The 19140-nt window shown below is 58.0% G+C and overlaps 3 protein-coding genes across 7 annotated transcripts; 1 reads left to right on the top strand and 2 right to left on the bottom strand.

Annotated features, from left to right (window-relative positions):
- Positions 1 to 375: 375 nt before the first annotated feature.
- On the top strand, positions 376 to 9371 carry PRICKLE3 (prickle planar cell polarity protein 3). 3 transcript variants are annotated; one of them, XM_034649256.1, is made up of 9 exons: positions 376 to 517; positions 1714 to 1799; positions 2655 to 2838; positions 4793 to 4906; positions 5239 to 5376; positions 6133 to 6336; positions 6434 to 6620; positions 7405 to 7704; positions 8208 to 9371. In XM_034649256.1, the coding sequence occupies exons 1-9, from the start codon at positions 476 to 478 to the stop codon at positions 8798 to 8800; spliced, it is 1848 nt and encodes a 615-aa protein (XP_034505147.1). In that variant the 5' UTR covers positions 376 to 475; the 3' UTR covers positions 8801 to 9371. The 3 variants fall into 3 exon arrangements, with proteins under 3 accessions (XP_034505147.1, XP_034505148.1, XP_034505149.1); XM_034649257.1 differs by lacking the exon at positions 6133 to 6336; XM_034649258.1 differs by lacking the exons at positions 1714 to 1799; positions 2655 to 2838.
- Positions 9045 to 11934, bottom strand: PLP2 (proteolipid protein 2). The gene is made up of 5 exons (XM_002917749.4): positions 11686 to 11934; positions 10466 to 10618; positions 10274 to 10369; positions 9647 to 9737; positions 9045 to 9450 (listed from the first exon to the last, which is right to left on the bottom strand). Exons 1-5 carry the CDS (start codon positions 11779 to 11781, stop codon positions 9428 to 9430), a joined length of 459 nt encoding a protein of 152 aa, XP_002917795.1. The 5' UTR covers positions 11782 to 11934; the 3' UTR covers positions 9045 to 9427.
- Positions 11935 to 15218: 3284 nt separating this feature from the next.
- Positions 15219 to 19071, bottom strand: MAGIX (MAGI family member, X-linked). 3 transcript variants are annotated; one of them, XM_034649772.1, is made up of 6 exons: positions 18951 to 19071; positions 18008 to 18154; positions 17167 to 17249; positions 16854 to 17090; positions 16572 to 16743; positions 15219 to 15792 (listed from the first exon to the last, which is right to left on the bottom strand). In XM_034649772.1, exons 1-6 carry the CDS (start codon positions 18997 to 18999, stop codon positions 15470 to 15472), a joined length of 1011 nt encoding a protein of 336 aa, XP_034505663.1. In that variant the 5' UTR covers positions 19000 to 19071; the 3' UTR covers positions 15219 to 15469. The 3 variants fall into 3 exon arrangements, with proteins under 3 accessions (XP_034505663.1, XP_034505664.1, XP_034505665.1); XM_034649773.1 differs by having other exon boundaries at positions 15219 to 15777; XM_034649774.1 differs by lacking the exons at positions 18008 to 18154; positions 18951 to 19071 and having other exon boundaries at positions 17167 to 17640.
- Between the last annotated feature and the right edge of the window lie 69 nt (positions 19072 to 19140).

Below are 19140 nucleotides of genomic sequence, written 5' to 3'. Positions count from 1 at the left end.
CGGAACATCACCAGTGGGGAGGGGGGGCCAAGAGGTGGCTTTAACCCCTCTTCCCAATAAACATCCAAGACAAACGGACACGACACGCCAACACAGATACCCCAGCGCCCCACTTCCAAGTCCCCCCCTCCTCCACTACAGAGCCCGCAAGCCCTCGAATACCCCGTGAGAGGCCATATGTTACTCTGGGGCTCTGGGGGTCCTGCCTTCCGTGGCCCGGCTCCGGCCCAGGGCAGGAAGGCTGGGGAGGGCTCGGTTCTGGCGCTCCTGGGCTGCTTGCCCCTCACCTCGAGGCAGGGGGCGCCTTGGCCCGGGAGTGAGCGCAGGGCCAGGGGCGGGCCGTGCGGGGCGCGCTCCTCCCACGCTGGTGTCAGATTTACGGAACAGAGCTCCCAGGCCGGACGCGCGGTGGCCCGCCGGCCGTGAGGATTCCATCGGCCTGACCCTGCCCGGCTTGACCCTGCCCGGGCGCGCCATGTTCGCGCGTGGGTCCCGGAGGCGCCGCTCCGGGCGCGCGGTGAGCCAGATTCGGGGCAGCGGTGGGAGTTCGGGGTAAACTGAGGCCCAGGAGAGGGCGCAGGGGATTGGGATAACGAAGAGGCGCTCCAGCGAGGGTCTGGGAATCCCTGTCCCCAGATTCCCAGAACGGAGGGGCTGGGGCTGCTGGAAGCGTGCAGATCAAGGAAGGTGGAGATCTGGTGGCACCTGCCCCCTAAGCACCTCTCTGCACACTTCTATCAGCACCCCAGGGACCTGGTGGGCTCCCCTCTCGTGTGAATTCTGGGAGGGGATTCTGAGGGCCAAAAGACTGGATCCCGGGGTCCTGGGTTGAGCGAGGACCTCCTGAGCTTCTGAGGAAAGGGACTTCCCCTGTACCTTGGCAGAAGGTGATCTTAGGGGTGAGGTCCCACACTCCTGGGGTGCCTGAATATTAAGGGTCCAGGGATTGGGATGTGAGGGAAGAGGGCTTCCAGGTTTCTACTTGAGTCAGGAGATTTCTGAGTTCCTAGATAGCAGGGCTGCTCTTCCTTTGGAGGGGATCTTGAAGTGGGGTCTGAGTTTGGTGGTCCAGAAAAGTGAATAGCCCTAGGAAAGGAAGGGTGAAGACCAAGGCTTCTTGGGGTGGGGGTTATTGAGTGGATCAGGGGCCTCCTGACATCCTGGAGGAGGGTCTCCTGTTCCTTGGGTATGAAAGGGGGAAGCCAGGGTGTGGGGGAGAGGCTGTTGAGATTCAGAAAAGAGAAGCAGAGTTCCTGTGGGGATCCCAAGTAAGGATGGGCCTCAGACCTACCCTGTGGAACTGGAGTGCTGCTGGCCTCCTGGGTGGAGAAGGGGCCAAGCAAGATGAGGCCTGGGAGGAGACACCCAGATTAGGGACTCTGTGCTCCGGTGGGGAGAGTATTGAGTCCTGGGGGAGGTATTTGAGGCCTGAAGGAGTCAGAGGCAGGTAGGAGGTATCCAAGGCTGGGTGAGGGGGAAGGGAATTCCCTGAAAAGGGGGTATATAGGGAGGTGGCCTCAGCTGCCCCGCCTCTACCTCAGTTGTGTCCTCCTCCCCCGCGCTGCCGGCGCTGTCCCAGCCTGCCCAGCGCTGCCCTGGTGGGACAGGCCCCAGCGTGCAGTCGCGGGCCTTGGAGTGGAGAGGCGGGCGTTGACTTCTCTCTCCCCGCCCCCGGGCCTCGCCTGGCCCCGCGTCTGCCCCCACCCACTTCAGCCTCCAGAGGCGGAGGACCCAGACCGCGGCCAGCCCTGCAACTCCTGCAGGGAGCAGTGCCCCGGGTTCCTGCTGCACGGATGGAGGTAGGTGACCATCCCAGAGCCTCGCCTTTGTCAGGGCCCCGCCCTCAGGGGAAACCCCTAGAAGCTCCAGCCACACCCCTAGGCTTGAGCAGGGTCCACCCGAGCAGCTCAGTTGGGGGAGGAGCCTCACGCTCAGCTTCAGGGCCCCGCCCCCTGACTAGTTCCCAATTGTCCTGTTCCCAGGAAAGCTCCACCCACTACATAGCCCCGCCCCCAGAAGTGTTGTCGCACGCCAGCGAGTCCCATCCCTAGGGAAATCGTCAGTCCCAGGCGCTGAGCATTGTTCATTGACATCCAGTGCCCCTCAGGCTCAGAACTCTCCCAGACCCAGCGTCCTATCCTCCCACTGGAGCCCTGTACCCAAAACGTCTCATAAAATACCACAGACAGAGTCCACAGCCGGCACACTGAGGACCTACCCACAGGCTCAGAGCCCCCATGCGCCCACAAGTGCAGAGCCTCAGCACAGGCTAGAGCCCGCCTCTAGGGAAAGTTCCCCCACGACATCCAAAGCCAGTCCTGAAGAGAAACCCCTAAATTTATAACTCCAATCTCAGACTCAGAGCCCCGCCCCTATTTAGGCCCACTGTGAGTCCCAGAGATAAAAGTCAGAGGATGGCCTGGAGCTGGAGACCCCCACAGCCCCGCCCCTAGCTCACAGCCACGCCCTCCACTCCCGTCTCACCCACAGCAGTCCCACCCCCCCCAACCCCCGCCCCAGAGCCTTGTCCTGGCTCGGGAGTCCTTGGGTGGTGATATCTGCCTGTCCCTGCCCCTTAGTTGGACTTCCTTGGGCTGCCAAGGGGTCCAAGTGAGCTACCCCTTAATCATTGACCCCCATCCCGGCCCCCTCAGGAAGATCTGTCAGCACTGCAAATGCCCAAGGGAGGAGCACGCCGTGCACACGGTGCCTGTGGACCTAGAACGCATCATGTGTCAGCTAATCTCAGACTTCCAGCGCCACTCCATCTCCGATGATGACTCAGGCTGCGCCTCGGAGGAGTATGCCTGGGTGCCCCCTGGTCTCAAGCCAGAGCAGGTGACCAGAGGCTGCCACCCACTCTTGTTCCCCAGTAGATGCGCGCACACACACACACACACACACACACACACACTCACTCAGGTAGAAACCTATTTCTGGGACAACAATAGACTGCGTGTATCCTTCTGACCCCTGTGTAATTTCACGGTGGTCAGCCCCTGACAATTCTCGGGGAATACTGAATGATCACTGAGTGGGTTGGTCAGGGCCTGTTCACCCCACTCCTATTCTACCCCTAACTCGTCTCATCCCAGCACTTCATTTGCCACATCTCCTTTAACTGACTTGCTCAACAAATAGTTATTGAGCATCCACTGCATGTCAGACCCTGTTCTAGGCACTGAGGACACAGCAGTGGACAAAACACAAACAAAATACATGTGCTCACATGGAGGTTAAATTCCTGAAGTGAGCACCAGCCGGTGAACAAACCTGTAAAAATATGTCAGATGGTGTAAGGGCTGTGGAATAATAATAATTTTTTTAAAAAGCAGGGAAGGTGTGGAGGAGAGAAATCTTAGAATTGTAAATAGGGTGCCCAGGTCAGCCTCTGTGAAAATAAGATGTTTGGGCTTCCGGAAGGAGGTAAAGAAGTGCCACACAGATACCCACGGTTAGAGCTATCCAGGCAAAAGGAATAGCCGATGCAAAGACCCTGAGGCAGGATTGTGCTTGGCCCATGTGGGGAACAGTGAGGAGACAAGTGCCGCTGGAGCAGAGTGAGTGACTGGGAGAGGGGGTGGAAGTGAGGCCAGAGGTGGGGTGGGGGGCATGGAGAAGACTTTGACTTCTGCTCTGAATGAAGGAGAAGCCATAAAAGGGTTGTGAGCAGAGAAGGGATGTGGTTTGTTTTAGGATTTAATAGGCTCCCTCTGGCTGCTGTGAGGAAAATAGGCTGTAGGGGTGAGGGCGGAAGCAGGGGGATTGTGATGGGGGGGGGCTATTGCAGTGGTCCAGTGACTGATGACAATGTTGGCAGTGGAAGTAGCGAGTGCTGGTCAGATTCTGGATATGTTTTGAAAGCAGATCTAAGAGGATTTGCTTTTGGGTGTGTGAGAGAGAGGAGTCAAAGATGACCTCAAGGAGGGATGAATTAACTGATAGGGGACAGGCCAAGGCAGGAGCAAGTTGAGGAGTAAGAGCATAAGTTTGATTTTGGCCATCTGGAGTTTTGAGATGCCTGTTAGAGATCTAGTGGCCATGTCGCCTGGCACTCAAGGGAGGTGTCACAGGGCAGGAGGTATGGATTTGTGAGACATTAGCCACGAAGTGGTATTTATTGCCATGAGGTTGGATGTGATTCCCAAGGGAGTGAATGTAGAGAGAGGCAAGAGAACCAAGGACGAGCCTGAGGGTCCTCCCACATTTGGGGGTCGGCTAGTCGAAAGAAGAACCAGAAGGGAGGCAGAGAAGTAACAGCCAATTAGGTAGGGGGAAACTGAGGACAGTATTCTGGAAGCCAAGGGAACAAAGCGTTTCCAGGAAAAGGGAGTGATCAACTGTGTCCAGTCCAGCTGGATGAGGACTGAGACCTGAAAAATGATTTTAAAGGTGTGGACATCGTCAATGACCGCGACAGGAATAGCTTTGGAGGAGGGGCAGGGACGGAAGGGGTGGGCGGGGAAGCCTGACTGGAGTCAGGTCTAGAGACAATGGGGGAGGAAGTGGAGGCAGCGAGTGCCCACAACTCTTTTGAGGAACTCTGTTGTAAAAGAAAGAATGGGGGACAGCAGCTGGAGAGAAATGTGGGGTCAAGGCCTGAAGGAACTCGCAGTGTACTTGGGAGGTGATGGAAATGATCCAGCCTGTAGGAAGGAGAGGTGGAGAATGTCAGTAGACAGTCCCTTCCTGTGACTTCAATATTCTCATAGAAGTAGAAGCCCACCATCCCACTGCATCCCAACTCACCCCTAGTCTCAATTGTTCTCTCCCGTCCCCCATGTCGTCCCAGGTATACCAGTTTTTCAGCTGCCTCCCAGAGGACAAGGTTCCCTACGTCAACAGTCCCGGGGAAAAATACAGGATCAAGCAGCTGCTGCATCAGCTGCCCCCACACGACAGTGAGGTGAGGAGCGAGAAGACAGGAAGGGCATGCCAGGTGGTGGTGGGGGCACAGCCCGGGCAAATGCTAAGCAGCTGGAAAGAAATGCACAGGGTCAGAGGAGGAAAGGTAAGCTGATCTGACGTGAGAGGTCTGGACAGGCAGGGACAGTTGGGCCGTTCCGCGGCAAAACCACAGCTGAGCCCTGGGAGAAGAGGTAAGGGGTGGGAATTTCGGGCAGGAAGCCCCCACCTATAGAAAGGCCTGGAAGTAAACTCTACGCTTGCTTGCGGATGAATTCTGGAAGGGGAGGGGGCGGCATGGTGGGAGGAGCCTGGAAGACCCTCCCACCCCAGGCACAGTACTGCACGGCACTGGAGGAGGAGGAGAAGAAAGAGCTCAGAGCCTTCAGCCAGCAGCGGAAGCGGGAGAATCTGGGCCGTGGCACCGTGCGCATCTTCCCCGTGACCATCACCGGGGCCATCTGTGAGGAGGTGAGCCAGGGAGGGCCCCGGTGAGTGAGAGCCGTGCCTTTGCTCCAGATCCCGGGAAGATGAGGCCTGCCACTTAAGCCCTAGTGGTCTGTCTCTCATGTCCCCTCTGGTGGATGGACTCACATCCCACTGTGAGACAAGGACTATGCCTTAAGGCCTCCCTGACCAGCAAGATCTGTCTGTAGGGCCCCCTGGTGGACAGGGCCTGTTTCTCAGCTCTCACCATTGAATGTGGCCTGTCTGTAAGGAGGCCCTGGTGAACCATCTCTACTAGTTCCCTCTTCTCCGTGGATGTGAGGCGTGGGCTCTCTGGTCTTGTGGTTGAGACATGTCCTTAAGAACTGACCCACAGTGTCAGGGCCTGTCTTTAGGGCCCAACGGTGGGTGGAATTTGTCTTCAAGGCCCCTCCCAGCTGGTAGAGATAGGCCCTAAATCCTACTATTAGGTTCTAAGGTGAGCTTTGTCACTAAGGTTCCGCCCTGGGGCTGGCCTGTCTCTTTGATTTCCCCAGCTCCCGAAGGACAAGACTTGCCTTTAAGGCCACCCACGAATAGAAGGGGCTGTCTCTGTGGTTTCCCCCAGGAGTCCCGTCAGCCTCTAGGGGACACTCCCGTGTGGGCAGGGCCTGTCTCAGAGTTACCCCACAGGTGGAGCTAGTCACAAAGGTCTGCCGGGGTAAGGCCCAAGTGTCACAGGCCTTGGCTGACCCCCTTCTGTCCGGCCATGTTGGTGGCGGTGTCTCTGTCATCTGGCAGTGCGGGAAGCAGATTGGAGGCGGGGACATCGCCGTGTTTGCCAGCCGCGCAGGTCTGGGTGCCTGCTGGCACCCGCAGTGTTTTGTGTGCTCCACGTGCCGCGAGCTGCTGGTAGACCTCATCTACTTCTACCACGCTGGCAAAGTCTACTGCGGCCGCCACCACGCCGAACGCCTGCGTCCGCGCTGCCAAGCCTGTGACGAGGTTCACACCTCTCTGCCCAGGGGTGGGAGTGCAGGGAGAGCAGGGCCGGGGGCAGGACCTTCTGATGGCCAAGGTGGCCCGTGTCCCCCCCCCCCAGATCATCTTCTCGCCTGAGTGTACCGAGGCCGAGGGCCGGCACTGGCACATGGGCCACTTCTGCTGCTTTGAGTGCGAAGCATCACTAGGAGGGCAGCGTTATGTCATGCGTCAGAGCCGCCCCCACTGCTGTGCCTGCTACGAGGCCCGCCACGCCGAGTACTGTGATGGCTGTGGGGAGCACATTGGTGGGTGAACAGGAGACGGGGCAGGGGCACCACCCCACCAGGATTCTCCACTATAGTCCATACTTGCAGTCTAGTGCTGGCACCATAGCCCTCTACCCTTCACTGCAAGTCCCTCACGGGTATCCCCCATCACGCTGTACTTTCTAAACCCCACCTGCATGACCCTAGGCACCACTGCGTATCTAGGCCCACTTCCAGAGATCCCTCTAATTCCCAGCCCCCTAGGGCTACCCTCTTACTCCCTCAGCCAAGGCCCAATGCCCCCAGACTCCCCCTATTCTCTAAGGACTCCTCCATCACCCCAGGTACAGTCCTACCTCCTAAGGCGCACCCTACCCTCTAAGACCCACTCCTTTCCCACCAAGGCCCCGCCCTACCTTCTAAGCCCCGCCCCCACCACCCAGGCCTTTCCTTCAGGTCCACCTTCTACACTCTGTGCACCTGAAGCCACCTCTTAATCTCTAAGCCTGACCCACATCTCAGAGTCCAATGCCCACCCCCAGTCTGGGGGGGCACCCTGGGAAAGAAAGAGAGAGACAAGAGGAGACATCAGCCTGCTTCCAGGAGAAAAAGGATGAGGAACCTTAGGGTGAAGCCCAAACCTCGGTTTCCCTGCTTTCTCCAGAGAAGGGCACCCATTCTGGAGAGTGGGGAGGGAGGGAGGGCATCTTGGAGTACCCTGCCTCAGATTCCCTACCGCTTCCCAAGAAGGGCCCCATTCAGGATACGCAGGGGATATGCCTGCCGGCTCTGCCTCAGTTTCCCCCCTCTTCGGTCCCCGCAGGCCTGGACCAGGGTCAGATGGCTTATGAGGGCCAGCACTGGCACGCCTCAGACCGCTGCTTCTGCTGTAGTCGCTGCGGGCGAGCCCTGCTGGGCCGCCCCTTCCTGCCACGCCGTGGCCTAATCTTCTGCTCAAGAGCCTGCAGCCTGGGGTCAGAGCCCACGGCGTCGGCAACCGGCCGTCGGAGCTGGAGCGCGGGCACGGTCTCTGCACCTCTCGCAGCATCCACGGCTTCTTTCTCCGCTGCGGAGGAGGCGTCAGAGACCGCCACCAAAGGCACCAGCACGGAGCCAGAACCTGGTGAGCTAACCCTCGAGCCTTGCGCAGCCTCTCGTAGTCCCCCTCACCTCAACCTCCCCCCACCACTCCCCAGGCAGCATCTCCAAACGGTGCTAGGCCCAGTCTCCAGCCCACACTACACCCAGTCGTGAACCCTGGCTCCACCCCCTCTGTTACAAGGCCCGTCCCCTAGCCTCGACTTGTTCCTTCTTGAATCCACGTTCTTCCTCCTTTCCTCCAAACCCCTGACCATCCACTCTCCGCACCCAGGCCCCGCCCCCATTCTATGGCAAACTTGGTCAGCTTTAGACCATGTCACCTCCCTTCCATCAGAAGCCACGCTCCCATTCCCTCCACCCAGAGCCTGCCCCAGGCCTCACGTTTCCCAAACTCCCCCACCTCGCTGCCCCCCTACGACCCCTGCTCCCACTTTCCCAGTCCTGATGGGGTAAAGTGGAGAGAAGTCCTTTCCACGGGCCTCCCCTCAGGGCCAGATAACAGGGAGTTGCTCCATCTCTTTCCAGTTGCAGGCCCTGAGGAGCCCGCCCACTTTCTGAGGGGTGCCCCCCACCGCCACTCCCTGCCAGAGCTGGGGCTCCGCAGCCCCCCAGAGCCACCCCCAGGACTCCCCAGCCAGCCCGAGCCGAGCCTGGAAGATGGTGCCTTTGGTCGCCAGAGTACCCCTCGCGTCAGCTTCCGTGACCCTCTGGTGTCTGACGGAGGCCCGCGACGGACCCTAAGTGCACCCCCAGCCCAGCGTCGCAGGCCACGCAGTCCCCCACCCAGGGCCCCCACCCATCGCCGCCGCCACCACCACCACCATCATCATCACCATCACCGCCGCCACTCAGGCAGACATCGCCACCACCGTGACTTGGGATCGGGGTCGGACTCAGGATCTTGCTCCAGCTCACCTTCTAGCCCCAGTTCCGAGTCCTCGGAGGAGGATGGCTTCTTCCTAGGGGAACGCATCCCGCTGCCCCCACATCTGTGCAGGCCTGGGCCTGCTCAGGATAATGCAACTGGAACCCCCAAATCCCCATCTCCACAGCTCCCCAGGAGCTCACGCCCAGGGATGCCTCGCCAGGCTAGAGACAAAAACTGCATTGTGGCTTGAAGGCAGTGTAGTCCTGGAGGGCTCCGTTCTCGAGTCAGTGTAGATGATCCTATGCCCCAGCCTAGGTCATAAATCCCCTTCCTCCTTCATCTGTTTGTGTTAATGAAGTAATTTAATATTTGTCATAAAACAGGCCTGGCTTCTTTACCTCCTTGCTCCAGCTTTCCCCCTCCCCAGTTGTCCCCCTCCTGATGCTTGAGATTTATCCACATTTGACAAAGGATTAATTTATTATTATCACATGTTCTAACAATCTGTTTATTTATCCCTCCACAGAACCACCCCCCACACTGAGGAGTTTATTTGGTGTGGGTCACAACTGGGGGCCTAGAATCTGAAATCTGAGGCTCCCTCCTCCCCTCATTTTTGTGGCTTAAGTGGGTGCACAGTCCAGGCAGAACAGGTGTCTCCTTTTGAGTATTGCAGAAGGAAGGGGGACAGAGGCACACCCATAAAGATGGCCACACCCAGGAGGGACTGGCAGGTAGGAAGACAGATTCTCCCAATAAAGGCACTTGTACTTCAATAAGAGACTGGGAGTTGGCTGGGAGTGTTGTAAGGGCAGGGAGGAGTTATTCCGAAGGAAGTATTATTTGCAGGCTTCAGAGAGAAATGAAGAAAGTTCACCTACACTGGGCCATCTGCAGGGTCTGCAAGTGAGGAAAAGAGGAAAGCATTGGTAGGATCCATATGCCCATTTCCAGACAAATAATACTGAAGCTTATGGTACTTATTGGCACTAGAGCCATCAGTACCAATAACGGGGCATTCCTGCCCTTGGGAGACCCCCTTCCTACTCTCCTCGGAACCCTCGGCAACACACCCCCCACCAACCCGCACACTCACCAGTAGGGGCTGCTGTATGTCTTTGCTGCCTCAAGGGGAAGGTGATGTAGGCATCATAGCCGAAGAGGCTTGTAGCGATTAGGCCCAGTACCTGAGGGTGGGGATGGGAGTGAGGGAAGCTGGATTAGGTGGGTCAGCCTACTCAGCCTCATGCTTCCTCGGAGCTACCACCTCCAATGACTGCCATGCAGGGATGGTGACTAAAACCCCAGATCAGGAAGCCAGAGAGCCCCAGGGACAGGTCACGAGACTGGAATCTACCCCACCCTCTATCCTCCTAGAACCTCTCAACACACGGTAACCACATGGTGGCCCCACGTCAGTGGCACCATGCACACTGTACATGTGAGACAAAGTTCTAGCAGATGGTAGTCTCACGTGTTGACAAAGGGGCCGTCTCTTTGTGCTGTCCACAAAGGTCCCTGTGTTGAACAAGGCATGGCCTTTTACAGCAAATGATGATCTTGGGAAGAGAACCAGAGCCTGGGCCAGACGTTCCTGCAGGCTCTGAGAACAAGCGTGGCCTCCTACAGGCCGCGTACTTTCTGCCAAAAGCAGAGGCAGAACGAGCCCTGTGACTCCCAAACCCCTCTGTCTTTGCCCTGGAGCTGCTTCTGTGGCTCTTACCCCTGCGATGATTTTGGAGTGGTTTCCTCCCTCAACAAGGACAACAATGGACGTGATCAGGTACAGGATGGACGCTATGAGGGTTCGGAAGAAGTCCTGCGGGGTGTGGAGAGAAAAGGGGGAAGTCAGCACCCAGAGTTACCAGGACCGTCCCAACTGCCCGGGCCCCTCCTTAGCCTTCCCCTTTCTCACACTCCAAGGCCAGTTGATGATCTGTATCTTGGTGTGCAAATCGCACATGTAGATGACAAAGAAGATAGCAGCAAGGATCATCTCGACCACCGACAGGGAGGAGTATCCTGGTGTGGAGGCACTGAAGCAGATCAGAATTACCAGGCACAGTATCTGGAAGGAAACGACAGGGGAAAAGGCCCCCCCCCCAATCAGCTCCCAGGGCTGAGGGGACTGGTTTAAATTGGAGGTCTCAAATTCCGGTGATGCCTACCAGGACTGGAAAGGTGACAGATATTAACAGCTAAACGTTCACTGTATGTTCATTGTGTCCCAAATGTTGTTCTAGGGGCTGTACAAGTGTTAATTAATCATCACGACAACCCAATGAGCTGGGCAGTTATTAGTATCTTTATTTTATTGATGAGAAAAGTGAGGCACAGAGAGGTTAAGTGACTTGCCCAGGGGCACCTAGTAAGGGGTAGAGCTGGGTGCCTCAGTTTCTCCCCTTTTCCCTTCCTGCATAGGGGCGGGCTGCAGGGAGTGGTGCCACCAGGTGTTTGGTGAGCACTGCGGGCGCCAGCTTCAAGGCCTCGACAGGGGCGGGACCTGCGGTTCCCCCGGCAACCCCTTTGGGAAGCGGTGAGAGTGACACCGGAGGGGCAGGGCTCTGTTAAAGGCGTCGCACCCCTTTTACAAGTGAATCAAAGGCGGCGCCCACTTTGAGGGGGGTGCGAAACCCGGGCTCCTGAGCAGCCCGAAGAGCTAAGGACCTCCTGCCCCACCACAGAAGGGCGAGGAAGAACTGGTAAAGGGCGGAGCGCCCTACCCCGTAGGACCAGGGCTCAGGGCCCCACCCCAACAGGCCCCGCCCCTGGGCGCGCAGCCAGCCCGCCCGCCAGTGCCCAGGCCGCGCCACGCCCTGCCACGGGAGGCCCCCCGCCTCCTAGCCCCCTGGGGTCCCTCCGATGTGTCCACGCGGTCTCCCTCCACAGGGCCCCTCATATGCGCTATGGGCCCCTTGCGTCACCCCATGGCCCAGCAGCTCCTGACCACCTTCTCCAAACCCCACTGGCTCGCTCCGAGCCCCTGGTTTCGGGCCTCCACCACGAACCCACCCACCCGCGCCCCACTGCGGAGCGCCTCTAGGCCCGGGCCTGCCTCACCCGGGGCCTCTGGGCTCCGCGTGGTCCAGCCACTCCACCCTGCCTTTGCCCACCCGCCTGTCCCGGGACGCTCACAATCTCAGCAAACAGGAGAATTCCCTTTCGGGTGCGCGAAAAGTTGGTGCAGGCGGCCCAGCAGCCGGGGGCCGAGAGGCGCTCAGAATCCGCCATGGGGTGGGCTGGAGTCCCTAGTGGCGCGGAGTAACTACTCGCTTGCTCGAGGATTCGGGGACGCTGCACACCCTGCCGTCTTGCCCGCCGTCTGGCCGGGAAGGGGGCCCCCGGGGCGAAGGAGTGAGTGAATCACCTCGCGGAGCAGAAGCGGGCGGGGCCGGAGGGGGCCGGGCCAGGTGGCTGCCGCCCCGGAAGCCCCTTTGCCCCGCCTGCCAAGGATACTCCCCTCCTGGCGCGTATCCCCCAGGGCGCCCCACCCCCGGGGGCGCAGGCTTTGAGGCTTGGCAGTTCGGGGTACCATGTGCGGGAATGACGAGACCCTTTGCGCTTTCGGAATAGGAATGCCTTCGGTGCTGCCTCAATTCAGAACCTCGGGGATCTGGTTTTGGGGAAGCAGGTGACTCAGTTTCCTGAGCTGTAGAAATGGCTGAGGCCGTGGTTAAACCCAGGTATGTTTCCAGAATTCTGAATATTTTGGATCTTAGAAAGTTGTGTATTTCTTAACACTCTCAGCGAGGTCTGAGGCAGCCCCTTTAAAAAGAAAAAAGAAGACACCTTAATATTTATTCAAGAAAAGGGGTGGAAGTTTTCACAGTAAGTGGGATAAGCCAGACTGAAAATTGTCCCTCATTAAGTCAGGTTAAATTTTGTAAGCAAATGGTGCCCAACACGTGGGAAAGCTATTTCCAGAGCTTTGTGGACTTCAAATTTCAGGTAAAGGATCATGGTTGGTGGAATAAACCTCTTAGCAGGGATGGAAATGAGACTACACTAGCACACAGGCTGAGAGAGAATACTGCTTGGGGATCATCAAGCTGCTCAGTAAATGGGGACAGACGTTATTAACAGTGTCACAACCCAGAGGCTGATTCTCTGTTCTGCAATCCTAGGGAGGCCCTGGCCCCAAGCACTGGGCCTCTGTTTCCTGGTTCTAAGGAGAGGGGCCACCAGCACAGCCCTAGATGAAGAATAGGGAAGGAGCCCAGGTTTCTTTATAGCTGGAAGCTTGGCAAGATGAGAGGAAGGCTCCTGGGGTGCCGGTCTGGGTGACAAGGCTGATGACATTTGGAGTGTGTTATCCTTGGAGCTCCAGTGGCGCAATCAGCGCACAGAACTTATACAGCAGTACATGCAGAGTAATGGAGTGTGTTATCCTAAGTGAGCAATTTCTGACTCAGCCTTGATTTCTCTGCATCTGAGACAGGCACCTGGTCACAGGAATCAGGATCTCCCTGGGGATGTGCTGAGGATCACACTCTCCAGACTGGACATTCCATTTGAGGGGAGTTGTGGGCTGGAAGGCCAGGACAGTTAAACCCAAGGGCCTGCCTGCACCGCTGCCCCCCCAACCTGGGGCCCCTCAAAACCAAGGAAGGGGCACCCTTCTATCAGCCCAGTTTGCTGAGAGTGGTTGTGTGGTGAAAGGAATGAAGCATACTTTTCCCAGGACTGAGTGTGTGCTTTTCAACTCTGTGAGGACATGCCTGAGTTTGTAGAACAAAACATGCTCTGCTCCACCACAGGGCCTTTGCACTTGCTGTTCCCATGGCCATCAATGCCCTTCCCCAAGCTCTTCATACATTTGGCTTCTGGTCATTAAGGTCCCAGATCAAATGTCTTCAAAGAGAACAGCAGCCCACCATCATTACTTGCATCAACATAACCTCCTTTTGCTATCTTTATAAATCTGACCTCTCTCTGAAGTTATGTTTTATTTATTCATTTTCTTTTCTTTTGTCTTTTCTTTTCCAACATGCGTCTACACGAGGTTAGAAATCTTTATATTTCATTTCACCAGCATCTCCCCAGTGCCTATCACAGTGCAAGGTAAACAACTGGGGCTCAATTATTACTTGTCAAATGCAGGTGAGATTAAAAGGACCAGCTGGGGGGCGCCTGGGTGGCACAGCGGTTAAGCGTCTGCCTTCGGCTCAGGGCGTGATCCTGGTGTTGTGGGATCGAGCCCCACGTCAGGCTCCTCTGCTATGAGCCTGCTTCTTCCTCTCCCACTCCCCTGCTTGTGTTCCCTCTCTCGCTGGCTGTCTCTATCTCTGTCGAATAAATAAAATCTTTAAAAAAAAAAAAAAAAAAGGACCAGCTGGGGAATCCGGCCTTGATTAAATCTTGCTTCAACCCCCTCCCTCCAGCCATTTATACTGTCTGGGCCTCACTTCCCTCCCCCATGAAATGGACATATCAGGATTGTTGAGCAGATGTGTAAGGAGATGAAAATAGATACTGCAAGCAAAGCCAGTAGCAGGAATAAGGCTAAGTAAATGGTGGCTGGGGTTACTATTATTAGTCTCCTGGGTGTGACTGTGTTTATATGACTGGAGCTCCTTACTTCCCTAGAGCCACACCTCCACCAGGCTCTGAGTCAAGGGTAGCTGGAAGACCCAGCGCACTCCCCCACAAGGTCCACAGTGCTGACCATTCAAGCGCTCACTTCTTCACCTCTTTATATCCCAGCTCCCCGCCTGGCTTTGAGGTCCCTCTCTCCTCCCAGCGTCAGCCTGGAAATTCACATTCCGGTCTTTTAATTTGTCTCCCCTCTCCGACCCCACCATAGGGGTGGGAGTTACCGATTCCTGCCTGACCACAGCTTCCTTCATTGGGGGGGGGGATGGGGCCAAGTGTTCAGGATGTGGTGACAAACGGAGGTGACTGGACATTTCTGGCCACAGGCAGTGCTGGCCTCAGGGCTATCCCGGTTGGAGGCTCGCTGTCCATATAAGCCCTGCCTATAAGGCTCTGCTCCCAGGATGGAGGAAACTCTGGCCTCTCCCGGGCCCGGGGAACGCCCAGCATGTGGCGTGTGCACACAAGCCTGGCTGCAGTTCGTCACCATCTGTGGAAGAGGGGGGCGCGGCTCAAAGGTTCTAACAGCCTTTTTTAGCCCAGCCCGCTGACTCACACCTTCCCGACTCCGCCCCAAAGGGGGCTCCCGGGCCCCAGCCCATGCCCTAAGGGTGGCAGTCTACGTGCCGGCGAAAGCTGGCCGACCAGGCCGGAAGTGAGAGACCACAGGCTCCTGGTGAAGGAAGCCACCCCGCTTCTAGCCTTGCTATCCGGCCATCAGCTGAGGGTCTGGACGATTCCTTCCCCGGGGCTGTGGGTATTCAGGTGCACTCCCGCTACAACGGCCCACCTCTGCATTCCCCATGCCAGAAGCAAAGATAATCTGAGAGCCCCGCACACCTCCCAAAAAGTGAAATGAATGAAGGCGGAGAGAAGCAGGAATTGGGGAAGAAAAACGGAGGGGGGAGAAAGCACGCCAGGCTGAGGATCGGCACAGCAGACCCCGCTAGAGGCGCGAATGAAACAGCGTGAAGTAAGCTTGTCAATGGTTACAAGAAGAGGCCCTCCTTGAAACCACACCGACCCACCCCCTCCTTTGCGGGGTGAACTCAGGAGCCCCACCCGGCCTAGAGCACCTGGCAAGTCAAGACTGGGTCAAACCATTTTATTACCTCCCCCGCTCGAAACTAGAAGCACAGGGCTCGCCCGTCCGGAGGGCTGTACCACTGACACTGCGAGGGGAGCGGGGTGGTCCGCTGCGCGGCAGGAGTGGGGGTGGGACAAGACCAAGTGCAAGCTCTCACAGCGATGCTAGTGTGCGGTCGGCGGAGCACACCAGATCCAGGTTGGGCAGTACCAAGTGAGCATCAGATCGTCCCATACATGCTCAGTGCCTCCGCCTCCCAGCTGCCATCTCGAGAGCAAGCTGCGCGGCCCCTGGGATCCCTAAGGCTCGCGAAAGCCGATCCTCACTCGGCACCAGCCAGGGTCCCGGGGAACCCGGGGTTCGGTCGTCAGACTCCTCTGTGCGGCGCTCAGGAGGAGGAACCGCGGGGCAGTCGGCCAGCGGCTCTGGGCTAGGCTCTGGGCTGCCCCGGGTTTGGGCCATCGTACCGGATCGAGGGTGCTGAACTGGGGAAGCACTGACGCTGCGAGACCTCATCACGTCTGGTCCTCCAGGATCTGGGCTGCTATCTGGAGATGGCAGAGCTGCGGGGTTAGATTGGGAGATAGGGTGGGGAATGGAAAGCTGAGCCCCCTGGCTGAGGGTGGCCAGAAGACTCCAGGGGCTGCAGGAGACAGAGACCCCACTCCTTAGAGAAATCTCCTTTTGCCGCCTGGACAAACCATTCAGGAACCATTACCACCCCTCAAGACTATACACAGACACACACACAGACACACACACAGACACACACACACACACACCTTTTTTTCCCGAGACCTCTCTCCTCCTGGATCCAGAACATGCCCCCCAGAAATAATTTCCCACAATCCCAAAGGAAATCAAATCCTGACCTTGACCTCCAGATGCTAAAGCTCTCCCATCTAGGACCCCAAACTATCCCCTTTTTAACCCACCTCCCTCAACTCTCAACCCTTTGCCTATGGACCCCTCAGCTTTGAAACTAGATCCCCCTACCCTCTGGATCCCCATCCCATCCTCTCCCTGCTGAGACTCACTCTGCCTTCTCATGTGAGGACCACAACTCTTCCTTCTTAACACCTGCTTTCACCCCTGACCCCTTCCCCCCTCTCCTCTCCCAGTACCTCAAAAGCCTCCCCTCTAAAATTTACTTTTATTCCTATCCTGGTACCCTACCTTTCCCAATCCTGCTTTTGAGAATACCATGACCCCACACAGACACTAAACTCTAACCTCCCCACCGAGACCACCAACCTCTCCCATCCTGTACCCCAGTCTCCTCACTTTGCGACCCTCTCCTTTCCCTAACAGATCTCTGAACCCTGTCCCTTGGGAAACCCACCATCTCTTTTCTGGGGCCCTCCCACCCCTTCAGGCTTGCTGGGGTGGGTTTCAAGGGGCCTGCTTAGTACAAGGTGGAGACGGGGGCCGCCTGTGCGAATGCGCTCCACCACTTGGGCGTGGGTGAGGCCCTGAGTTGACTCTCCGTTGATGTGGAGCACGAGGTCCCCAGCCTACAAGAGTGCAAAGAGAGGGGTATTGTAGAAAAAGCAGATGCAGAGCACCCCGACAAAGGGTGAGGATTGGGCTAGCACTATTCAATGGAGGGCGTTTTATACTTCACCTGCAAGCGACCACAGCGCTGAGCGGGCCCGTTTTTCAGCAGCCCGCGCACTGCCAGAGGAGCATCCCCTGCTGAATCTTTGCCTCCGCTTAATGTGAGGCCAAAGCCCGCGGAACCGCGAACCAGTTCCACACAGAACCGTCCAGAGGTCTGAAGCGGCTTCGAAGCAGAACGGCCCTTAGCCTGGGTCACTTGGAGCGGCGCGGGACCTGTACCCAAGGTCTCCGACTGATGATGCTGGAGTAAAGACACAAGCGTACATATATTGCCAGTCTCAAAGCAGGTGGCATCCAATAAAAGGGCGAGGTGGTACCTGCGGCCGGTGTTCCACGAAAGTGGGATTAGGCAGGCGACTGTCTGTAACCTCTATGTCCGCAGAATCCAGCACACTAATGGCTAGATGAAAAAGGCAGTCAGGGGTACTGCGTGGAAACCACCTAGGACCTGCCCCCTGATTTAACATTCTAGCCTCACCTCATTTCCATGCCTCTAGAACATAGACCGGCACACCCACCCATTTAACTGGGCTCAGCCCACATGAATAACCGACCGGAGCCTGACTTTTAAGTAATAATCCTGGGCCCGGCTATTTAAATACACCTCCAGACTTTCCCATAGTCCTCTAATAGCGCGAAGATCCCGCTCCTCATACTACACCCTTAGGCCCTCCCTGGGGGTGCAACTCCAAGACGGGGCTCCTGAACTTTTCAGGCTCCGCCCTCTAACTGGCCTAGAAACTTCAACCCATTCCTGACATTTCGATCCCGCCCCCTGGCGTTTGCAGGCAACACCCCCTAGAGTGCACTTTTTTCCAGGCCCGCCCCCAGCCAACTGTCCGCCCCCAACACTCTCCAGGCCCCACCTGCTCAGAAATGGCCGGCGAAGCCCCCACTGACAGGGATAACCATCCAGCCCCGCACGCAAAACTAACCATGCAACATTCACCTACCTACCTCAGTAACTTTCCCAGGGTCACCTCCTGGTGGAATATTCTAGGATAACGCCAAGGCTCCGCCCCCTCGAAGCTCCCTCCGCCCCGCCCCGCCGCCGCTCACACCCATTGGCCCCACCCAGGGGAGTAACCAACAAGTCCCCGGTCCGTCCACTCAGGCCCCGCCCCCCGGGAGGCCCCCGCCCCGCCCCCCGACACGCACCGGCCTTGGGGCGCAGGCGCAATGTGGCGCCCGTCCGGCGTACCAGCGCCGCCACGTCGGCCGCAGCTCGGGCCGCCAGGGGGCGCGCGTTCAGCCGCGCCAGGAGCTGCCGGGCTCTGGGGCCCGCGGACAGGGGAAGGTCCCGGCCTGCGCGGGTGCAAAGAACAGGTCAGCACCCGCCCGAGCCTCGGCGAACCTCCACGCTCCCCGACGTCCAAACACCTGGAATGCCCCTCAAGATCTTCGGAGCTCCCCGACCACTCCCTCGATAGTTCCGGAGGTCGCCCACTGCCCCTCTCCCGCAACCCCCGACCATCGCGGGCCTGCCCGTGGACCCCCGCTTGCCCCCACTATTTCCCTGGAGAGAGCTATCTGACCGAAATATTCCTGGACACTTCCCAACACCCTGGGACTATCTCTGGAGGTCTCCGACTACCCCTTCGTAACTCCAGATTCCAAACGCCCCGCACAGTAGCGAGGGGACCCCGATTCCCCCAGATGTCCCGACAGAAGACGGCCTGCCTCCGCTGTGGCCCGGGCACCCCGATTCCCCTTTCGGATATCCTAGGCAATCCTGATGGCCCACGTAGCCCCAACTGCCCCTCCATATATCCTCAGAGGCCCCCGCCCAACACCCCGCCCCGCCATTCACTACAGCCCCGAGTGACTAGGTGTCTCCAGTGACCCCGGGCAGACCCCTCTGGCACAACGCCCCGGAGACTCCTGAGAGCCCCCGGGTCTGGTGCGCAGCCCCGCGGTGCGGGTGCGGGTGCAGGTGCCGGTCGGGGACCTCGAGCCCAACCCCGGCCGCCAGGCGCTCGCCCGCCACTTGGGCGCCAGGGCTGCTTTGTTTACCACCTGTCGTAAGGAAAAGGTGAGGAGCGGACAGGCGGGGCGAGGGGTGGCGGGGACGCACCCAGTCCCTCCCCACCCTCCCCCGTACCTCCTCTGCTCCCCCTAGGGTCCGTGGCGCCCCCCGCGCGCGGCTCCATGACCCGAAGTCCGCCGGGTGGACTCCGCCAGCGACGAGTTTTCAGCGCCTGGGCGCGCTCACCTGGCGGCCCGCCCCGGCGCCTTTTTTTTTTTTTTTTTTTTTTTTTTTTTTTTTTTTTTTTTTTTTTTTTTTTTTTTTT

Source organism: Ailuropoda melanoleuca, chromosome X, assembly GCF_002007445.2.
Source record: "Ailuropoda melanoleuca isolate Jingjing chromosome X, ASM200744v2, whole genome shotgun sequence".
NCBI lineage: Eukaryota > Metazoa > Chordata > Mammalia > Carnivora > Ursidae > Ailuropoda > Ailuropoda melanoleuca.
This window is presented reverse-complemented; position numbering and strand designations above follow the sequence as displayed.